Source organism: Chamaea fasciata, unplaced genomic scaffold (assembly GCF_029207755.1).
Source record: "Chamaea fasciata isolate MVZ Bird 193981 ecotype frontalis unplaced genomic scaffold, bChaFas1.0.hap1 SCAF_2, whole genome shotgun sequence".
Classification (NCBI taxonomy): Eukaryota; Metazoa; Chordata; class Aves; order Passeriformes; family Sylviidae; genus Chamaea; species Chamaea fasciata.
The window spans coordinates 111,917,967-111,935,546 of record NW_027094087.1 but is presented as its reverse complement, the minus strand read 5'-3'; the positions used below and the strand labels follow the sequence as shown (position 1 = coordinate 111,935,546).

General features: G+C 43.4%; 1 protein-coding gene across 4 annotated transcripts in view; it reads left to right on the top strand.

Moving 5' to 3' along the window:
* Positions 1-12,529, top strand: part of SLC37A1 (solute carrier family 37 member 1) — a 35,857-nt gene extending 23,328 nt beyond the window's left edge. For all 4 annotated transcript variants that reach the window (XM_066177104.1, XM_066177105.1, XM_066177102.1 and 1 more), the window contains 9 exons: positions 1,573-1,663; positions 2,588-2,650; positions 3,507-3,592; positions 4,256-4,304; positions 5,123-5,196; positions 6,002-6,080; positions 7,284-7,381; positions 9,240-9,292; positions 9,930-12,529. In XM_066177104.1, coding sequence (XP_066033201.1) covers positions 1,573-1,663; positions 2,588-2,650; positions 3,507-3,592; positions 4,256-4,304; positions 5,123-5,196; positions 6,002-6,080; positions 7,284-7,381; positions 9,240-9,292; positions 9,930-9,945 — 609 coding nt within the window. In that variant the 3' untranslated portion in view covers positions 9,946-12,529. The remainder of the gene's footprint in view (positions 1-1,572; positions 1,664-2,587; positions 2,651-3,506; positions 3,593-4,255; positions 4,305-5,122; positions 5,197-6,001; positions 6,081-7,283; positions 7,382-9,239; positions 9,293-9,929) is intronic.
* Positions 12,530-17,580: the final 5,051 nt, after the last annotated feature.

Sequence of the window (17,580 nt, the reverse complement as noted above, 5' to 3'; positions counted from 1 at the left end):
GCTGCTCCTCTTAAGAATGAAGTTTTGCCTCAGAATTCATATTTCCATGAAGTTCTGGATAGAGCAGTAGTGGATATTAACTTTGCAGCACGGTCTTGAAATGTGGGGGACTTTGGGCTTGATTTATCTGGGGGAAAGGAGGCTGAGAAGGGGATCTCATTGCTCCCTGCAGCTTCCTGAGGACGAAAGGTGGAGAGAGAGCTGCTGATCTCTCTCTGATGATGTTCAAGAGGCATTTGGATAATGGCTTTTCAACGGGCTTCAACTTGTGTCAGCCCTGAAGGGATTCAGCAGTTGGACAGGGTGGTTGCTGTGGGTCCCGTCTGGCTGAAATAGTTTATTCTGTCCTAAAGTCTGTTCTAAAGGCTGGCTGAACCTAATGACACATAGTTGTTAAGGGTGGAATAGCAAACTGAGTCCATAAGGACTTCTGTGTGTCAGAACTTCCTCCTATGGTTCCTCTTTTTACATTGTTTTAAAAAGCTTTGATCTTAAAACCTCTTTCCTGAGAAGTTTCAGGCAGCCCAAACGTTTGGACTGCTGGTAAAGGAAAGGAAGTTTCCTCGAGGTCAGAACCTGCCATTTTTGATTGTCCTCTCAACCTGAAGCTTGAATGCAGAAGTAGGATTATTTCAGATTGATTTGGACCACGTGTAGAGTATAAAAAAAAATCCTACCCCCAACCTCTGTATTCCTGCATCTTCTTGTTGTGATCAGTCTGGTCCTCAGCTGTTTTTCCTGTGGCAAAGTGGAAGCAGTGGGTGAAAAATTGCTGCTGTTGCTGCCACCTGGAATCTCTGAAACTCTGTGATATTTGTCCTGCCTGTTGGTGGGAAGGGTCACAGCTGCATGTGGAGTGTGTGTGATCCTGTTCCTCAAGATAACTGCAGCCCTCCATACCAGGGATTTAAGAAATCTGGTTTCAAGCAAGAAGTTACCACATGGCGAAGGGAACGAAGATGGGTTAATTTGGCAGTTTAGTTGCAGCTCTGTGCAATAAATGCAATTTTATGTGCTCAGCAGGAAAGAGGATTGAGCAAGAAAGAGCTTTAAGCAGGTCATTGCTCAGTCTGTGATGTGCTCTTACCACATTCTGATCTGAACTGTGTCAGACTGGTTTACTGGCTTTTTAGAGAGCTGAACAATTAGGGAGAAATCTTGAACCCATCCAGAAGAAAGGAGATAAAGAGCACAGAAAGATGCCGGTTTCTCTGGAACACACTCCAAACCTGCTATAATGCTGTATAACAACTTTATTTAAGGGAAACAAGGGGTGCAGGTGTCCCAAACAGCATAAAATCTTTCACATTCATTTCTGTGTTCTCTGCTCAGGTTATTCAGTATCATTTTAAATGTGTTCTCTCTTCAGGCAGTTCAGTACAATTGAAACATGTAAGTAAAATACTACTGCTCAGAGAGCAGTCTTTGTGCTCTCAGGGGAAGAATGCTTCTTGAGAATTCATGAGAGAAAAAGAAAAGCCTAAATGCTTCCTAGAAACCATTTTCATAATGGTCTGTGAAAGCAAATATCTCTGTCAAGATACTTACTCGCTGTTTTCATTATTCTCTTAGGGAGTTGTGGAGTTCTCCCTTTGTCTCCTGTTTGCAAAGCTGGTGAGCTACACTTTCCTCTTCTGGCTCCCCCTCTACATCACAAATGTAGGTGAGTATTACAGGAAAGGGGCACAGAATTATGGCTACAAAGTCTCTGCCAATACGAGCTTGGAATAAAGAAGAATATAAACATTACTGCCTCTGAATAAGGCTTTCTCTGCTGCAGTAAACAGGAGAGTTGTAAGTCACCAAGCAGGTTTATAAATTCAGTGTTATGGGAGGGCATTTTCAAAACAAACAGAAGTGGCTGGCTTATCTTCAGTAATTCCAGGCATAAATGCTGTGTCTTTAGCTCTTGCAAACAAATCAAAAAGTTCTGCTCTCTAACAATATTTTTCATGATTGAAGTGTCCTATTAAAACGTGTACAAAATAATTCAAATTAATTTATCTGTTGAGTACTGATGTTTCGATGTTTTTATACTTTTAGAGTGCAGGGTGGACCACGTGTAACTTTTTAGCAAGCTCTGTTGTGATAGGAGAAAGGGGTAATAATTTTAGACTAAAAGAGGGTAGATTTAGACTAGATATAAAGAAGAAATTTTTTGCAGTGAGGGTGGTGAAATGCTGCAGCAGGCTGCCCACAGAACTGTGGATGCCCCAGTCCCTGGAAACATTCAAGCTCAGGCTGGATGGAGCTCTGAGCAACCTGATCTAAATAAAGATTTCCCTGCTCATGGCAGAGGGTTTGGATTGGGTGACCTTTAAATCTCCCTTCCAACCGAGACCATCCTCTAATTCTGTGATTATGGAAGTGGTAAAATGTCTCTTCCAGTGAGTAATTGCATTCGAAAGTCTGTATTGCTAAATACCTGCTTCTGTTCTTACTTCTTTTCCACAATATCAACTTATTGTGGCTTATTTTGTGTAAAGAATTCTGCTGTAAGATGCCTTTGCCCTGGCTTTACAAGTCTGCTGAGATTTGCATGTTTTATAGCCCAGGAATGAGACAAATATTTTGCTTCCCTCACCAGAGCATCTTGATGCCAAAAGAGCTGGGGACCTTTCTACACTGTTTGATGTGGGTGGGATCTTTGGTAAGTTTTAATGTTACTTCACTCTTGATCACACCAGTTCAGGAAAGGCTCTGGTATACACAGCTTATATATTTTATAATTCATATGCATTATTTCTACTGAAGAAGAGTAGCAGTAAAGGTACTGAGCTGTGAGTCATGTTGAAAAGTGAAAATCTAGTGAAATACCTTCACAGCCAGTGATGCTGTCCAGTACAGATTGGAATAGTCAAATTATGGAATCTTTTATCTCTGTCAGCTCTGGCTCATGAGTCTTGGTCACCACCCATCAAAATACTTCCTTTTGTCACCCTAACTTAGGAAAACTGTCCCTGTTTGCTCAGTGGTGTGGATTTTGTGGGCACCAAGGTTAATGGCCACAGGTGTTTTGGTTTGGGGGTTTTTTTTTATGTCTTACATAACTGTATGTGATAAAGTTGGGAGATCATAATAGTAATAAAGTCTAGGCTATTTCTTAATAATTTTCAAGGTGACCACTGAATAAATTCTCATGCCACTGCAGACAGTTTAGTTCATTTCCCTGGTAGCAGTGGGACATGGGGAGAGAACCAAGTTTGCTATTGCATGTGAGGAATTAAGAGATCAGTGAGTGGAATACCAGAATTCCAGCAATAGGTCCATGTGGTACCTGGTAAAAGGCTTTTTGCCTTGGATATTTGGAATAAATAATGAGGAGGAACAAGTGTCTGTTTCTGTTGTCCTCAGGTCAGAGCTGGTTGTGTTAATGAGGATGTTGCTGTGTGAATTCTGTAACTACGCAGTAAAAGCCATTGGGTTCTGTTGCATTAAATTAAACTGCTGTCTTTTGTGCAAAACACACACTGAATGTTTTCCTCACACCCTGTGTGTTCTTTCAGGTGGGGTTTTGGCAGGTCTGATTTCAGACAGGCTGGAGAAGCGGGCATCCACCTGCGGGATGATGTTGCTGCTTGCAGCACCCACAGTAAGAGCCTGCCCCTGTCTCACAGCTGTGCTTGAGGCTGTGACACCATGCCCTGGACAATTCTGCAGGCAGCACCTCCCAGCCTGGATGTAAAGAGTCCAGGACAGATTAAAAACTGGCATGAAAAGTTGAGCAAGTATAGATATTGGAGCTACACAAGCTAACGGGCTTGTTTACTAAACAAGCAAACAAGTCTAATGTAATTTCTTTTTGTTACAGAATATATGAAATATTTCACTCTCTCGTAAAGTTTGATATTCAGGTCTTAGCCAGAATTTTACCTGCTTAAAGGCTAAAATTTCTGAGCTGTAACTGGTGGAAAATTAGCAGATGGACATGAGAGAGACATTTTTATTTGATTTTTTGTGAGTTCTGTGCTGTGCTGAAGCTGCAGTTGGAGAATTTAAAATTGAGTGGTCTCATAGCACAGCCCTTCCTTCTGAAAGGTCATAGAGAATCCTGCCCCTTACCTTCCTTCTGTGTCCAATCAAACAATCATTCTTCTGTGGCCTAAAAGGGTTTAGTAAAACCTGGAACTTTCATGTAATGCCAACTAAGATATCTGGTAGTTAACATGGGGCAAATGGGGAAGCCAGGATTAGTCCATATGTTGGTATTAGTCAATATGTTGGTATTCTTAGTGCTTATTTATTCTTTTTCCAGCTCTACATGTTCTCTGCAGTCAGTAAAATGGGCCTTGAGGCTACTGTAGGTGAGTATTTTTAAATTATTCTGCCTGGCTTTCTATGAACTTTGCATTTGTGGCTTTTGGTGCTCTTTCCTTTTGTCCTTTGTTTTCTATTTTATCTTTTCCTTAGGGGAGGAAGTATGGGATCAGATTCCTTAGATTTGGTCTTGCAGGCTTTTTACAGGTTGAAATGAGAAGGCAGGAAATGAGTAAGGGGTGGCAGGAGAACAGATTTAGTTAACATCATTGGTCTTCCTGAAGCTTGTTGTGTCAGCACTGGCTTTTTTTTATATCCCTTGTGCCAAATGTCAGAGATGTTTAAATATTGCCTGTAGTAATTTTGACAACAGCATTAACTTGAATAGGCCGAATTCACCTGTGGCTTTTCTATCCTCAACCAGAAATGGCAACACGAGTGCTGGCAGTGGTATCTCACCTGCCTAAAGGCCTTGTTCACTTTTAGGGTCCTCTGGTGCTGTACAAGGAGAGAAGGGACTTGTGGGTGTATCTTGTGAGCAACCGCTGCCCTCATGGTCATTTTGGTCAAATATTCCCCTTTCTGTGACCTCCCAGGATCACTAAAGACTGTGGGAAGTGCTTTTTGTCTCAGCCCCATCTTCTGGTATGTTTGAGAATTCTCATCATGGAGTGAGCATTGAAAACAGAGAGGAATGAATGTTGGTTTTCATCCTTTCCCAATTCTGTGTTGGGTCAGGGCAGCCAAGGTAGGATTAAACCACTTGGGAACCATAGGCTGTCGTGTCTCCTGTTGTTATAGTGAACAGTTTTTCATGCAACTCACTTTTTTTTTTTCTTTTTTTTTTTTTTTTAACTTGGAACAGTGATGCTGCTTATCAGTGGTGCCCTGGTGAATGGTCCTTATGCCCTGATCACCACTGCTGTCTCTGCTGACTTGGTGAGTTTGGCTTCCCCAGATTTGGCCTCCAGAGAAAGTCCTTTGACTTTTGCGGGGTCACTAGGGAGAGGGATGCGTTGTCCCAAAGCAAGGGAGTCAGGAGCTGGAAAGGCAGTGCTGAACTCAGCCACTGAGATCTGTTTTAGAGTTTGTGTTCTGTTATGAATGAGTGCCATGCTTGTGAGAGGCTTCTGAATTATTCTTGACGACTCACAAGACTGTGGGTGGCAGCCCAGATTGAATCTGAAGGTTGCATGCAAAGCCAGGCTTCTGTACAAGTGCCTTGTCCCCTTTTACATTTTGCATTTTTAAATGATTGGAGGAGCTGTGCCTGTGTGGGACATGAGCTGGTGATTTAATTCCCATCAGAAGGCTCTGTCTGGCACAGACCTTCACAGAAGTAAAAGTATGTGAAAATAAGAAGTCCAGGTACTTAAGCTGCCAGAACTTGAAGCAGGATCAGGTCAGCCAAGTCACAAACGCCATGTGAAAACATTAGCATTGCTCAGTAGGGAGACTTTGGAAGTTTGTTTTGTAATGTGTTGGTTCTTTAGGGCACCAGGCAAGAGACAAAAGTCCTCTTATTGTCTGAAATGCAGGAATGTTTAAATACAGGAAAAGGGACAGGGCAGAAATCTCCAAGCATCCTAGACTTGCCCAAGGGGCTGACACTGCAAGGTGCTTGAGGCAGATTGCTTGATGCTGGAGCACAGATGCCATGTGGAGGGGTGGGAGATGGATGAGTTAACCAAGGCTTTCTCAGAGCTCAGCTCAGGATGGGTCTGAGCCATCTCTGTCCCTCCAGGGAACCCACAAAAGCCTGAAAGGGAACGCAAGAGCCTTGTCCACCGTGACGGCGATCATCGATGGAACGGGATCTGTGGGTAAGCCAGGACCACCTGCCCCAGCTGGGACACGTTAAAACAAAGCATTTTTGAGAAACTGGGCTCTTCAGGTCACATTTTGCCAGGACTCAGAAGAGTTTTGGAAATGGGTGTCTTGGTTTGGAAAGACAGGTGTCTACCAGGGAAAGCTGGAGCTTCCCTTGGAATGGAGAATGTAAACCCCCTCCCTCTGAATTATTATAATTTTGAAATTAAGGGGCTCTCAGGCAAAGATATGGGAATGGGAATAACAGTTCTTTACTAGGAATTATTAAAAAATAAAAAATTTAGTAGTACAAAAAGAGGAAACAAACAAAAAAGAAAACACTGACAGAGTCAGAACACAACCTGACGCCCTGTTGGTCAGGGTGTTGGGAGCAGTCCAGTTAAGTCCTGGAGAGACAAATGTGGTTCTGTTGGAGCAGAGATGATCCTGTAGCAGGGTGTAGTTTTCTCTGAAGTGGTGGTGAGATGGGTCTGGTCTTCCTCTGGGAATCCAGTGCAAACAGGCTGCCCTGGTGTTCTGAATCTCAGGTTTTATCCAGGTAGGAATGCTTGGCTCCTCCCTCTGGGTGGAGCATCTCCCACTGGGATGATGTAATTGTATCAGCCATGCAGTGAGCCTCGATGGCCCATTAACAGCAGATATCCCCTGGAGGGAGGATGGGTGGTGGAAGAGGTAAAGAACACTGCCCCACCTGGTTTTAACAGATGGCAGTAGAATACATACTTCTGGTTACATCTTGCATTGCAACCCAAGGCAATGGGGAAGAGCACAAACTTGACCTGAAACCTCCAGTGGTGCCACACCTGAGGGTGGGAGGAAGGGGGAGATCACTCGTACTGGGCACAGACAGCAAAAGGAGATGGCACTGGGCTGTCCTGGGATCAGGGATGTTTTATTTATGCCCTCCATGTGGAAGGGAAGACAGTAAAATTCAGCTTAGTACTGGATGAGCATTTTGTTGAGCCAAAGGCAGATGTTTATCACACATCTAAGTCTTCCAGCTTCTCACCTGTACCAGTAATGTTTTGCACTTTCTGGGACTTTTTAATACATCAGGTAATACTGAGTTAACTAGATGGAAAAATGGATACTCTAATTCAGAATAACTGCATTTCAGTACAGTAAATCTTACATTGCACAGTTCTGTCAGTATATAATAGAAAATACCAAAATATAATGCCAATATTATATTTTAGGTGCAGCTTTGGGGCCTCTCCTGGCTGGCCTTATTTCCCCTTCTGGTTGGAACAATGTGTTTTACATGCTCATGGTGGCAGATGCATGTGCCTTGCTAGTAAGTCTAAAAATTTAGATTATATGTATTTCCTCTGTGCTAAACTACCTCAAAATGCAAATTTTCCTTTTGCCATATCAATATTCCATGTTGTATTAGACTTCCAGTGGTGTAGGAGATTCTCAGTCTAACAGCAAATTTGCTCGTTTTGAAATTCTCATCTAATTTTAATGAAAAGTGCAGATCAGATCTGATGCACTTCAATTCCTGAGCAAATAGCCAGCTGTTAATTGCTGGCTGAGCAGCTTAGGGCAGGCATAATTGCAAGTAAGCCTTCATATTTAAACCTAGAAGTTGCCTCAATTCCACTCACGGAAGAATCACTTCTGTTTTCTTTAAAGCCAGTTCATCAAAGCCATAAAGAATGCTTTCCTACATTACTGTATCACCAAAATCACCCTGATAATGAAGCTGTTGAAAGTTAATACATCACATATTCCAGATGGGCCCTGAAACAGCTGTACTAAGTGAGATGAAGAACTGGCAATCCTGGCTTTTCACAGTAACCAGGAGCAGATGTTTGGGGAAAAAAAAATCACGCAGGTGGTGGCTTGGTCCAAAGCACTGAGCCCTGGGCTCCTGCAGAGGAGCTGAGAGTGTCACGCCATTCCCTTCCTGACACTAGAAAATCAGAAAGCCTTTTGAGTTACAGCTGAGGGTTTTTTTTTTTCCCCTACATTCAAATTAAACCCCAACTTTAAAAGTTTTTTTTGTTTTGGTTTGGTTTGGTTTGGTTTGGTTTGGTTTTTTTATGTTCAGGAGTAATTCCCGGGAAATTAAATAAATAAATTGTATAAGTTAATAGCTGAAGTGTGTTGCCACTGATAGTCAGCAGCTTTATCCACAGCAGCAAATCCTGGTTTGTGCTGGTCTCAGTGTTTGGTGTTTCATGCTGCAAAGTGAGGCTTGGGAGGTTGTGATATTTTCCCTAGATAAAGTTCTCATTGGTTTTTCTCTTACAGTTACTAATTAAAATGAAAATATCAATTAAAATGCCTTTGCAAAGGTCTGGTTTTGAGAGGTTGGACTCTGCAGTTGTAATAAATCCTTTTTTTGCATAACTGTTCTACTCTTCCTGGTTTTTGCAGTGCAGCATGTGGATACCTACGTTCAAATATTATTTCTCCAGGGATACCTGGAGGGGGATTTAACCTCTTATGTGGTGTTCAGTTCTGTCACTCCTCGCCACTTCTGTGCCTCTGAAACTGTTTAACTTCTCAAAACATTCATACTTAAAACAGTGAGCAAAGTTATATTTATAATAGTGAGATTCTGAGGATAACATAACCTCAGTGAAATAGTGAGGAATTGGAGTGAAAGCTCCAATTCTGTCTTTAATGAACATGAGAACCTCCAAATTGTATTTGTAAAATCACTTTCCTGCTAATATCTCAATAATCCCTTTAAAATGCACTTGTAAGCCCTGATGCTGCCCAGACAAGCAAATGTGACTGTCTGTACTCACCTTGATTAATTGTGGGATTAAAGCTTTTCACACACAGGGTTGTTTTTTGGGAATAGCAGCTTCCATGCTCCAAAATTTCTTTTTGACGCGTTTTCTTGAAGTCTCGGGGTCCCTCTGCTGGTTTCTTTACCCATTTGCTGGTAAAGTAACCATTGTGGTTTTTGTGAAGAAATTGACCTCTCAGACACAAAAAGGAAATTATTTTCCTCTTGCCTGCTTATTGTGAAAGCTCCTCTTCCACATATTACTGAGTATCTGTAAATCTTTATTTTTTAAAAAATTCAGTATTACAGGGTAACGTTTCAAGTGAGAAACTCTCCAAATAACAAAGAGTAATTCTGCTTCTTGTTTATCTGGATGATATTAAAGGAGATTTTGTGATTGTATTTGCAGCTCTTACTCCGTCTTATCCAGAAGGAACTTCAGTGTCACGCAGATCACACCCTGTAAGTGTTTTGTATGGCTGCTGCTCTTTAATAACGCTTTGAAAACACACTTCAGAGCCTTCCATACATAGTCATAAATGATCACTGAGGTTGGAAAAGACCTCCAAGATCAGCTCCAACCTTTATCCCATAATACCTAAATGCAGACTGGACATGTTAAGGTTTTTTAACCATTTCTGTCTGTTTGAATTCTGCTTCAAACGAGTAACCTCAGTTTGATGTTTTCAAATCATGGATATTTTCCTTTAGAACATCTTCTTTTGAAAAATATCTGGAAACACCTCTGTCACAGTCTCTGTGGGGTTTTTCCCCCAAATATTTAATCCTCCATGGGTTTCATTGTGCAGGTGGGGAATTGCCTGCCCTGTGTTTAATAGTAGTTTGAAATGTAACTTTTTCCAAAAGTTCTCCTTAAAGAAAAGGGTGACTCTGAATTTACAGTATTTTGAATTTAGAAAAGAAAAGACAATCCACTGAATTAATACCCAAAATCTAAATTGAGCCCTATGATTATAGAATTTTGGAGAAGTAAAATGGAGAGAATAGAAAACTGCACAGCAGGGGCTGGATCCTGCCTTCTGGTGCCTGTTCTGCCTCACACCTCAGCTTTTCCTGCCTGCTTGCTGTTCTTCCCCAGGTTCAAAGAGCACTGAGCTACAAGACCAGAGCTGGGATAAGCAGTGTGCCAGTGGATGGAGCTCTTCCCTGTAAAACCAAACACCTTATTCTGTGTTTGAAGAGTCTCTGTGTGGTGAGGAGCCTTGCAGGTTTACTGGGAGCAGCTGGTAAATCCCTGAAGCTCTGATTTTTGCACATGTATAAGTACCTCAGGATGGCAACTGTTCATCAGAGGAAGAGATGGGGACTTCGGGAAGGTTTCAGCAACAGGCCTTGACTGAGCCAAAGAGAAATACCAAGTGCCTTTTTTGTTTCTTTTGATAGGATGTTTTTAATTGAAACTGCGAAACTCTGTATTTGCCAAAAATCAAGGCAAAGCTAGAGCACAGGAGGAAGTTGAAATTTTAACAGTCTCAGAGTGACTGTGCCAGTGTCAGTGAGCAAAGTATGTGTCTCTTATGTCATCTTGTGTACACTGAGAGCATCACTTTATAGAGGACAATATCAGCTGGTTATTAAGATGTGCTGCTATTAGTATTTGAAGCTGCTCAGACAATAACCAACCCACTGTATTATTAGCTTTTAGCTACAGTACTACTTCCCAAGGACAGCATCTAGCCTTTTGGTGGGTTATAAACTAGAATTTACTCTTGGCTGCGTACTGCAGTTAGCAGTTTTCACAGATCCTCTGGATGGATGTTAGTCCTCCATTAGGATTATGCAAAAAAACCAGGAGTCCTGAGCAACAAAAAGCAGTTTATGAGTCAAAATTTCCAGTGAGGGCTCTAATGATTTTTCAGGGCATTATAAACTGGCTGTGCAAACGTCCCAGAACTGTGCTGCTCTGCTGGGCTGGGCTGGGCTGACATGAGAGAGGTTTCTTTGGGGTGGCACAGAGCTGTGAACTGCCCTGAGCACCACAGGACTGAGCAGGTGGAGCTGCTTTGGTGCCCACAGGCACAGGGCTCTCTGTTGGCTTTCAGTGCTGGTGTGTGCAAGTGGAAGTCATTGTCAGATCTGGGCCTTAATATCCAGAAATCTCTCTCAAGTGGCTCCAGGTTTCAGATTTGGAGCCAAAATACTAGGGAAGAAAAATTACCTGTGTGGGTGGTAGTTTGTAAGAGAACATTTGAGTAGCGAGTGCTACCCAGAAAATTGATGGTTTAATGTCTTCAGTACGTATCATTTTTTTGTACAGCTGTCTGCTTTGCAAACAGAATGTTTCTGTGATTTATTTTTTATTTTTTTGGGATAGGAAATCTTTTTGTGAAAAGGAATCTTTTTGTGAAAAGCAATCTTCTTTTTTGTATGGGGTGTTTATACTTAGATCACAAAGATTTGGTAACTTAAACTGTGTGCTGTCCTTAACTGTATTTATTAAAGCTCTAGGCCTTTGTCTTGCTCTATGCTCTTAAGTTTTGTGAGACAGTGCAAGAGTCTTGACTAGCAAAACACTTTAAAAGCCCTGCAAAATATTCAGGAATGTCCCATCAGCTGCTGGTAACACTTAATTTCCAGGGCTGTTTTGTACCTACTCGGTCTTTGAGTTGCTTCACTGGTTTGATCCAGCACTTTTGGAGCACAAGTGCTTCATGCTGACCTGGACAGTGTCAGAATGAGCTCGTTTTTATCTGTTCTGCTGAGCAGAGGTGCAGGGATGACCTCAGACCCACAGGGACTTCGGGAAGGTGCCAGGTCCTTGCAGGGAGCTCTAGAAGGGTCCTGTCCCTGCACTTACCTGGTGGAAGGTTGACCTCACACATTTTGAGTAAACCAAGGGGGATGCTCAACATGTGAACTCAGCAATCTGTGCTGTGCTTGGGCTGTGGTTAAATGAGACAGAACTGTGCAGCAGTGTTACTTGAAAGGACTTCCATTCTCCTGGGATGGGAAACTGCTCCTGGAATGTCAAACTGCTCCTTACTCAACCAGACAGAGCCTGGGGCACTGCTGAAACAGCCTCTGATGGGGCAAAAATAACATTGCAACCCCAAAACAGCTGTCCTGGCACAACTTCAGTGCCTGTGTGGGGAGGGAGAGATGGATGGAGAACCACTTGAGCCAGAAGTTCCAATCCCTTTCCCCAAAAATACGTGTAGAGCTTTATTCCAGTTTACTGAAACAGTTCAAACTCTGCTGCGCTCAGATTTTGAGAAGCTGTTCCCTGTGGGCTGAAGTCTGAGGTTTAAAAGCTTTTGGTTGTATTTCTGAAGATATTTAAGTGTGTTTTGGGTCTTACTCACTGGGGCTGCTGCTGTTATTTATTTATTTATTTGAATAGCTTTTGCACTGCAGTGACTTGGGATAATGACAGATTACATTTCAGTTCCCTCCAAGCTACAAATTTGTTGGACAAAAAGATAAAGATTTGGTTTCCTTTAAAAAAAAAATTGAAAGTCCCCCAAATAGTGAATAAATTGTGTGTTTTGTTAGTATCAGGTGTCTAGATCCATTAATCTGGAAATGGGCAAGACTGACAAAATTTTGTATGTAAAAATGTGAGTGACCAGTAGGTACAGCCAAAATTAAATGTGACTGCTGGGTTGGTTTGTTGGGTTTTTTTAATGCTGATTATTGTGAATTTTATCCGTTCACCATCCTGTGTTGAATAAAAATAGTTTCTGTTCTAAACAGAGAATTGTTGAGTACTTTATCTTTTAAATCTCCATGAAGAAGTGCTCCATTTACTGGTTGGAAGGACGCGCATCCCTGCTGGGACATTTGCCTGAGTCAGGGGCTGAGTGTGGCTCCTGTGGTGACTTTTAAGGTGACTTTTTTTGTTGTCAGCTTTGCTTGCTCTTCAGTGTATAAGAAATTGGCATGGCAAAGCTTCACCCTTTCTCTCTAGCTCTGATCATCTCCAGCATTTATTGTCTTGATTCTATTAAAATATTTGAGGGGGTTTTTGTGCCTCTGCCACACAATGTCCAAACCACAGATGCTCTGGGGAAAAACTGACTGGAGAGGAAAACAACTTCTGGTTACAGAATTTCTGATCAAAATGTGCCCAAGGTGCCTCATAGGAATAGGCAAAGAATAGCTGGGCTGCCTTGTAAAAGAAGGGAGGCTCAAATCCCAGTTTCTGTTTTGCCTGATGGGGAGCAGGAGCTTCCCTTGTGAAAATCTTTGTGAATTTGTTGCTGTTGCTGGACAAGCTGCAGGGGGGGCAGGAGGGGGGTGTCTATGTGGGAGGGATTTTTAGGGTGGGAAGAAGGTAAATAAGTAGCAGGGACAGCAGTGTGGTGTCCACAAGCTGCTTTGAGACTCTTCCTGCCTGTAAGTTCTGCGAACCCACTCCGTGCACCAAGACTTAATCCTGTGTGCTTTGCTAGTAAGGGAAATTCCAGAAGGAAATTCTGCCATTCCTTTAAGGAGATCATTGCATGTGCTTCTGGCATAACATCCTTAGAAATAACAGTGGGAATCCTCCACATGTGTTTGTGCCAAAGCTGTGCTGCCTCAGACTCTGGCTGAACCCGTCGTGTTTAGGCTCAGGGTTCTTTGGTTGATGCTGGGAAGTTTCTGCAGCGACTGATGCCTGGGGTTGTTTGTGCAAAACAATGCTGCTCAGGATGAGGCAGGTGTAAGATGGTGTGAATTAAATCAGAGGGTGTTTAGAGCTCTGCTGGAGGCTGATGGTTTTCATACGGAATTAATTTGGGGAGGATTGATTACAATTCCGTCAAATGATGAGGCCCAGGATTGGTAATGGTGGCCTCTGGTCTGAAGTAAATTTCTAAATTTCTGGCCCGTGTATTATGGAAGTGGTTAGATTAGATTATTTAATGATTTGTCCCCAACTCTGATAGGATGTTCTGATTGCTGACCTATGCCCTTTTCACCTTGGAGCAGGGCTGGTTTGGTTTTGTTTTGCTCTCTGCTGAACCAGCCAGGGGATGGTGGGGACACATCCTGCCCTGCTGTCACAGCCTACAGGGACTGCAGTCACTCCCGGGGGTTGTGTCTGCTGCTCTGGGGACCTTGAACTGGATTTGCTGCCATGCTGAGTTAAAAATGTGACTGTCATCCTTATGGCTGGGAGGGGGAAGGGGAGGATTTAACTGCTGGTAGAATTCAGTCTCATGTCCAGTGACCTTAAGTGCTGGGTTATGTGTGTCACTGCCTCAGAGTTTAATAAACTGGGATTGTTAGAAAGTGTTAGTTGTTTCCTCCTTTGTCTCCCTTCTGTTGGTTATTTTCCAGTTTGGAATAAGGAGATAATTGGCATCAACTGTGGGTGTTTGGGGTTCTTTTTTCCCCTCTGTTATTTCTCTGTCTACCAGTTACCCTTTGGCTGCAGTGAAACATTGACTGCTCTGTAAACTGGGAATACAAGAACCAAATTTTCTTCAGCATATTTCAGGATGCCTGGGGTATTTTTTGTTTTGTTTTGTTTTTCCCTCTGTAATTCCTCTGTCTACCAGTTACCCTTTGGCTGCAGTGAACCACTGACTGCTCTGTAAACTGGGAATACAAAAGCCAAACTTTCTTCAGCGTAGTTCAGGATCCTGCTCAACTCCTGCATCAGGAGATCAGCTACACAAATGTGTGCCAAGTCTCTTGATGCTCTGCTTAATGCTGAGGATTTCAAGGATGTTTTCTTCACCTCATTATGATCCTGGGGTAGGGTTTCTCTCCCTCCTCCTCTTACAAAGCAGCTGACAAAACCCCACAGTTCCTCAATGTTCCCTTTGCTCCAGTTGTTTGTTTCATCAGAGGAGGACACTAAACCCATTTCACATGTGCTGCCATGTAAGAATGAACTTTGGAACGTTGTTACAAGGCTGGAGTTATTTTCAGTTTATCTGGTACCTAAACCCTGAACAGGTGGTCTGAATTTCATGGGTTATTCAGAAACCAGCAGCTGCTTCCAGCGTTGGGGCCAGAACAGGAAGCAGCAGCCTGAGTTCCTACGGTGAAACAAAGTGATCAATAATTTCTGTGTTCTCACCTTCTCTTCCCTGTGATGTGAAGGGTTTTTGGTGTGGGCAGCCCATCACAGCTGAATGGAACAGGCAAAAGCCTTGCAAGGGGTGAGTTCCCTCTGAATCTTCCACCGAACACACTGCTGTTATTTCTGCTGCAAGGACAGGGTATTATATTCGAGTCTGAGTCACCCAATTTCACCACAGGCCACATGAGGCTTTAGCTTAGTAAGTACAGCAGGTTCTGAATTTTATTCTTAAATTGCTGGGATCATCTGGTTGGAAGCAGCTGAATGTTGTGTCCTCCTGTGGCAGAATCTGCAGGTTTAGTTTTATACTGAGAGGTAACAATGGGATTCAATTTAGCCGTTGCTGTTAAAAGTCTTTAGAAAATCTTCCTGCCCCTCTGGCTGCAGCTTTTCAGTTACATGAAGGGAAGAAAATATGGTTAAAAAGGAACAAAAGAGGTCAAAAAATGTCTCAGGAGCATACTCTTTCTTCCAGATTTTGCTCACTTGCTTGCCACCAAGGGAGATCCACTATCACAGCTGGTTTGTGTGTCTGCCTGTAAATATGTGCAATTGCTGAAAGAGCAGAGAAAAATAGAAACCTTTGGGTTTCCTTGCTCTGATTTTCACAGTAGCAGTTCTCAAAATAGATGTCACCAGCCCAAAAAGGCAGAACCAGGGTGACTGACAAATCTGGAGTGAAGGCAGAGAAGCCCAGGGAGATTTGGTTTAGGACTGATACCTGTGTTAGACCTAAATTAGATAGATTAAATTCCTATACAAATCCCTGTCAGGCACATGATGTAGCTCTAAATTTACCCCAGGTGTCAGCAAATAATCCTTTGAGGAGGGTGAAGTCCATCACCAGCAAAGCACCTAGAAATGGAGCTAGAATGGATGAAATCCCGTGAACATCTGAAGCAGAACTAACACGTGCATTTCTCAGAACAGTGTTCGCTGTCATTTGAAATGAGACCTCCTGCTAGAAAGGTTGCAGATGATGTAAGACTTACAGTAACAGGGAAAACAAAGCCCTCCTGTTTGCCTGCTTGAAATCCTCTAATAAAATAATGCATCTGTCAAATGTCATTCCTCTGTGTCATCAAAAGGGAAATGTTATTCCAAAATGCAGACTGCTTCCCATACACAGGGTTTTTTTCAGGAGACCAGGGTTTTCTTCCCAGACGCATAAAAGCAGTCAAAGGGTATGATTAGCAGCTCTGGTACATTCACCTTATGCATCTCTGTAAACATCAGGAGCTGCCTTCTGCGTTGTTTTTGCTGTCTCTGTTTTTCAAGCACATTGAATTGTCCACATAAATGGGTTCTGCTTGGAACAACAGCCAAAAAAACCCACCCTCATGATAAACTGCCTTGCTGGTCTTATTTTTTAGGGAAAAAAAAATAAATTAATGTAGCAGTGCATGCCTTCCATGCAGGTTTAGTATTCTATGGTGTGAGTCTGCTTTCAAGCAAGTTTGCCCAGGCAATTACTTTGTGAATTACAGTTCGATTCACCCAGAGTCAAATCCTGGGTTGTTTTGGAGCAGCCTTTGCTGGGCACTGCCTGTGCAGGCCTCTGAGCTGCCCTGCAGCAGCTCCTGCTTCTTTTGGAGGCTGGGCTGGGATATGCCAAGGGCAGGATGCTTTCACAAACTGATCCTGAGTGATGGGCTTTGTGTCTCAGGAGGATTTGCTCGAGTTTAAACCTCCTCACCTTAGGAGTGAGAGGCAGAGCTGGTTTCTGCAGCCAGCGGGCTCCCAAGGGATCATGGCCAAAGAAACAGGGAGGAGATGCACCCAGGGAACAGCAGAGGCAGCCCTGGGGAAAAACTGGATTCCAAAGACACGAGGAGAGTGTGAGGCTCCTCATGGGTAGTGCTGGGATCTCTTAATCTTGTTGGAGGTCTGTGTCTCCTTGCAGAGGACTCAGTGGGAATTCCTAAAATTAATATTCAGCAATGCTAACTGTGATGTTTGTTGCAACGTGATGCTGTACCACGCCAGCAATATTTAATTCACGGAGCCACCACCAGTCCCAGTGGTGTGTGTGTGTTTGAGGGGGAAGGAAAGCCTGTTCATAGTTCAGGTTATGCCTTCAGGTTTGCAGAGACTCTCAGACATGGGTGTGCTCACAGACCTGCACACAACCCGGGCACTCCACTGAGCAGCAGCTCCTCTTCTTCAAACACAACTCCAGCCTCAGCCACTCACCCTGGGAAAGTGATGTGTTGGGGAGGGAGGAAGGGAGAGCAGTGTGGAGGAATCAAACAGCCCAAAAGCACCATTTTATTAAGAGAAACAAAGTGCTGTGTTGCCTTTGGCTCTCTCCCTAGCGCCAGGGTCAGGCGCGCGCCCGCTCCAAAGTAAGCAGGGCTTGGGTTGCTCTGCAGGAATCCTGTTGGGCTGCTGAGTGATTCTGGCTCTGGGGCTTTGCTGCTGCCCCTGGACACAATTCCGGGGGCAGAGGGAGGCAGAGAGCTGGTGGTTGTGCTGGCAGAAGGGCTGGATGGCAAATGGAAGGGAGATTGCACCCCTGGGATAAAGTGGGGCAGGGGGAAGAGTGGGGAGCCCCTTCCTCCCTGGCAGGTGAGGACAGCGAGGCAGAGAGTGGGGAGCAGAGCAGTGGCCAGAGGAGATGATGGTGATGATGGAACAGCACCAGGGGAAAACAAACGAGTAAAAGTGCAGGAAAAAGGCGTGGGGTTGGAGAAAAGAGCTGGGCACAACGTTGTGC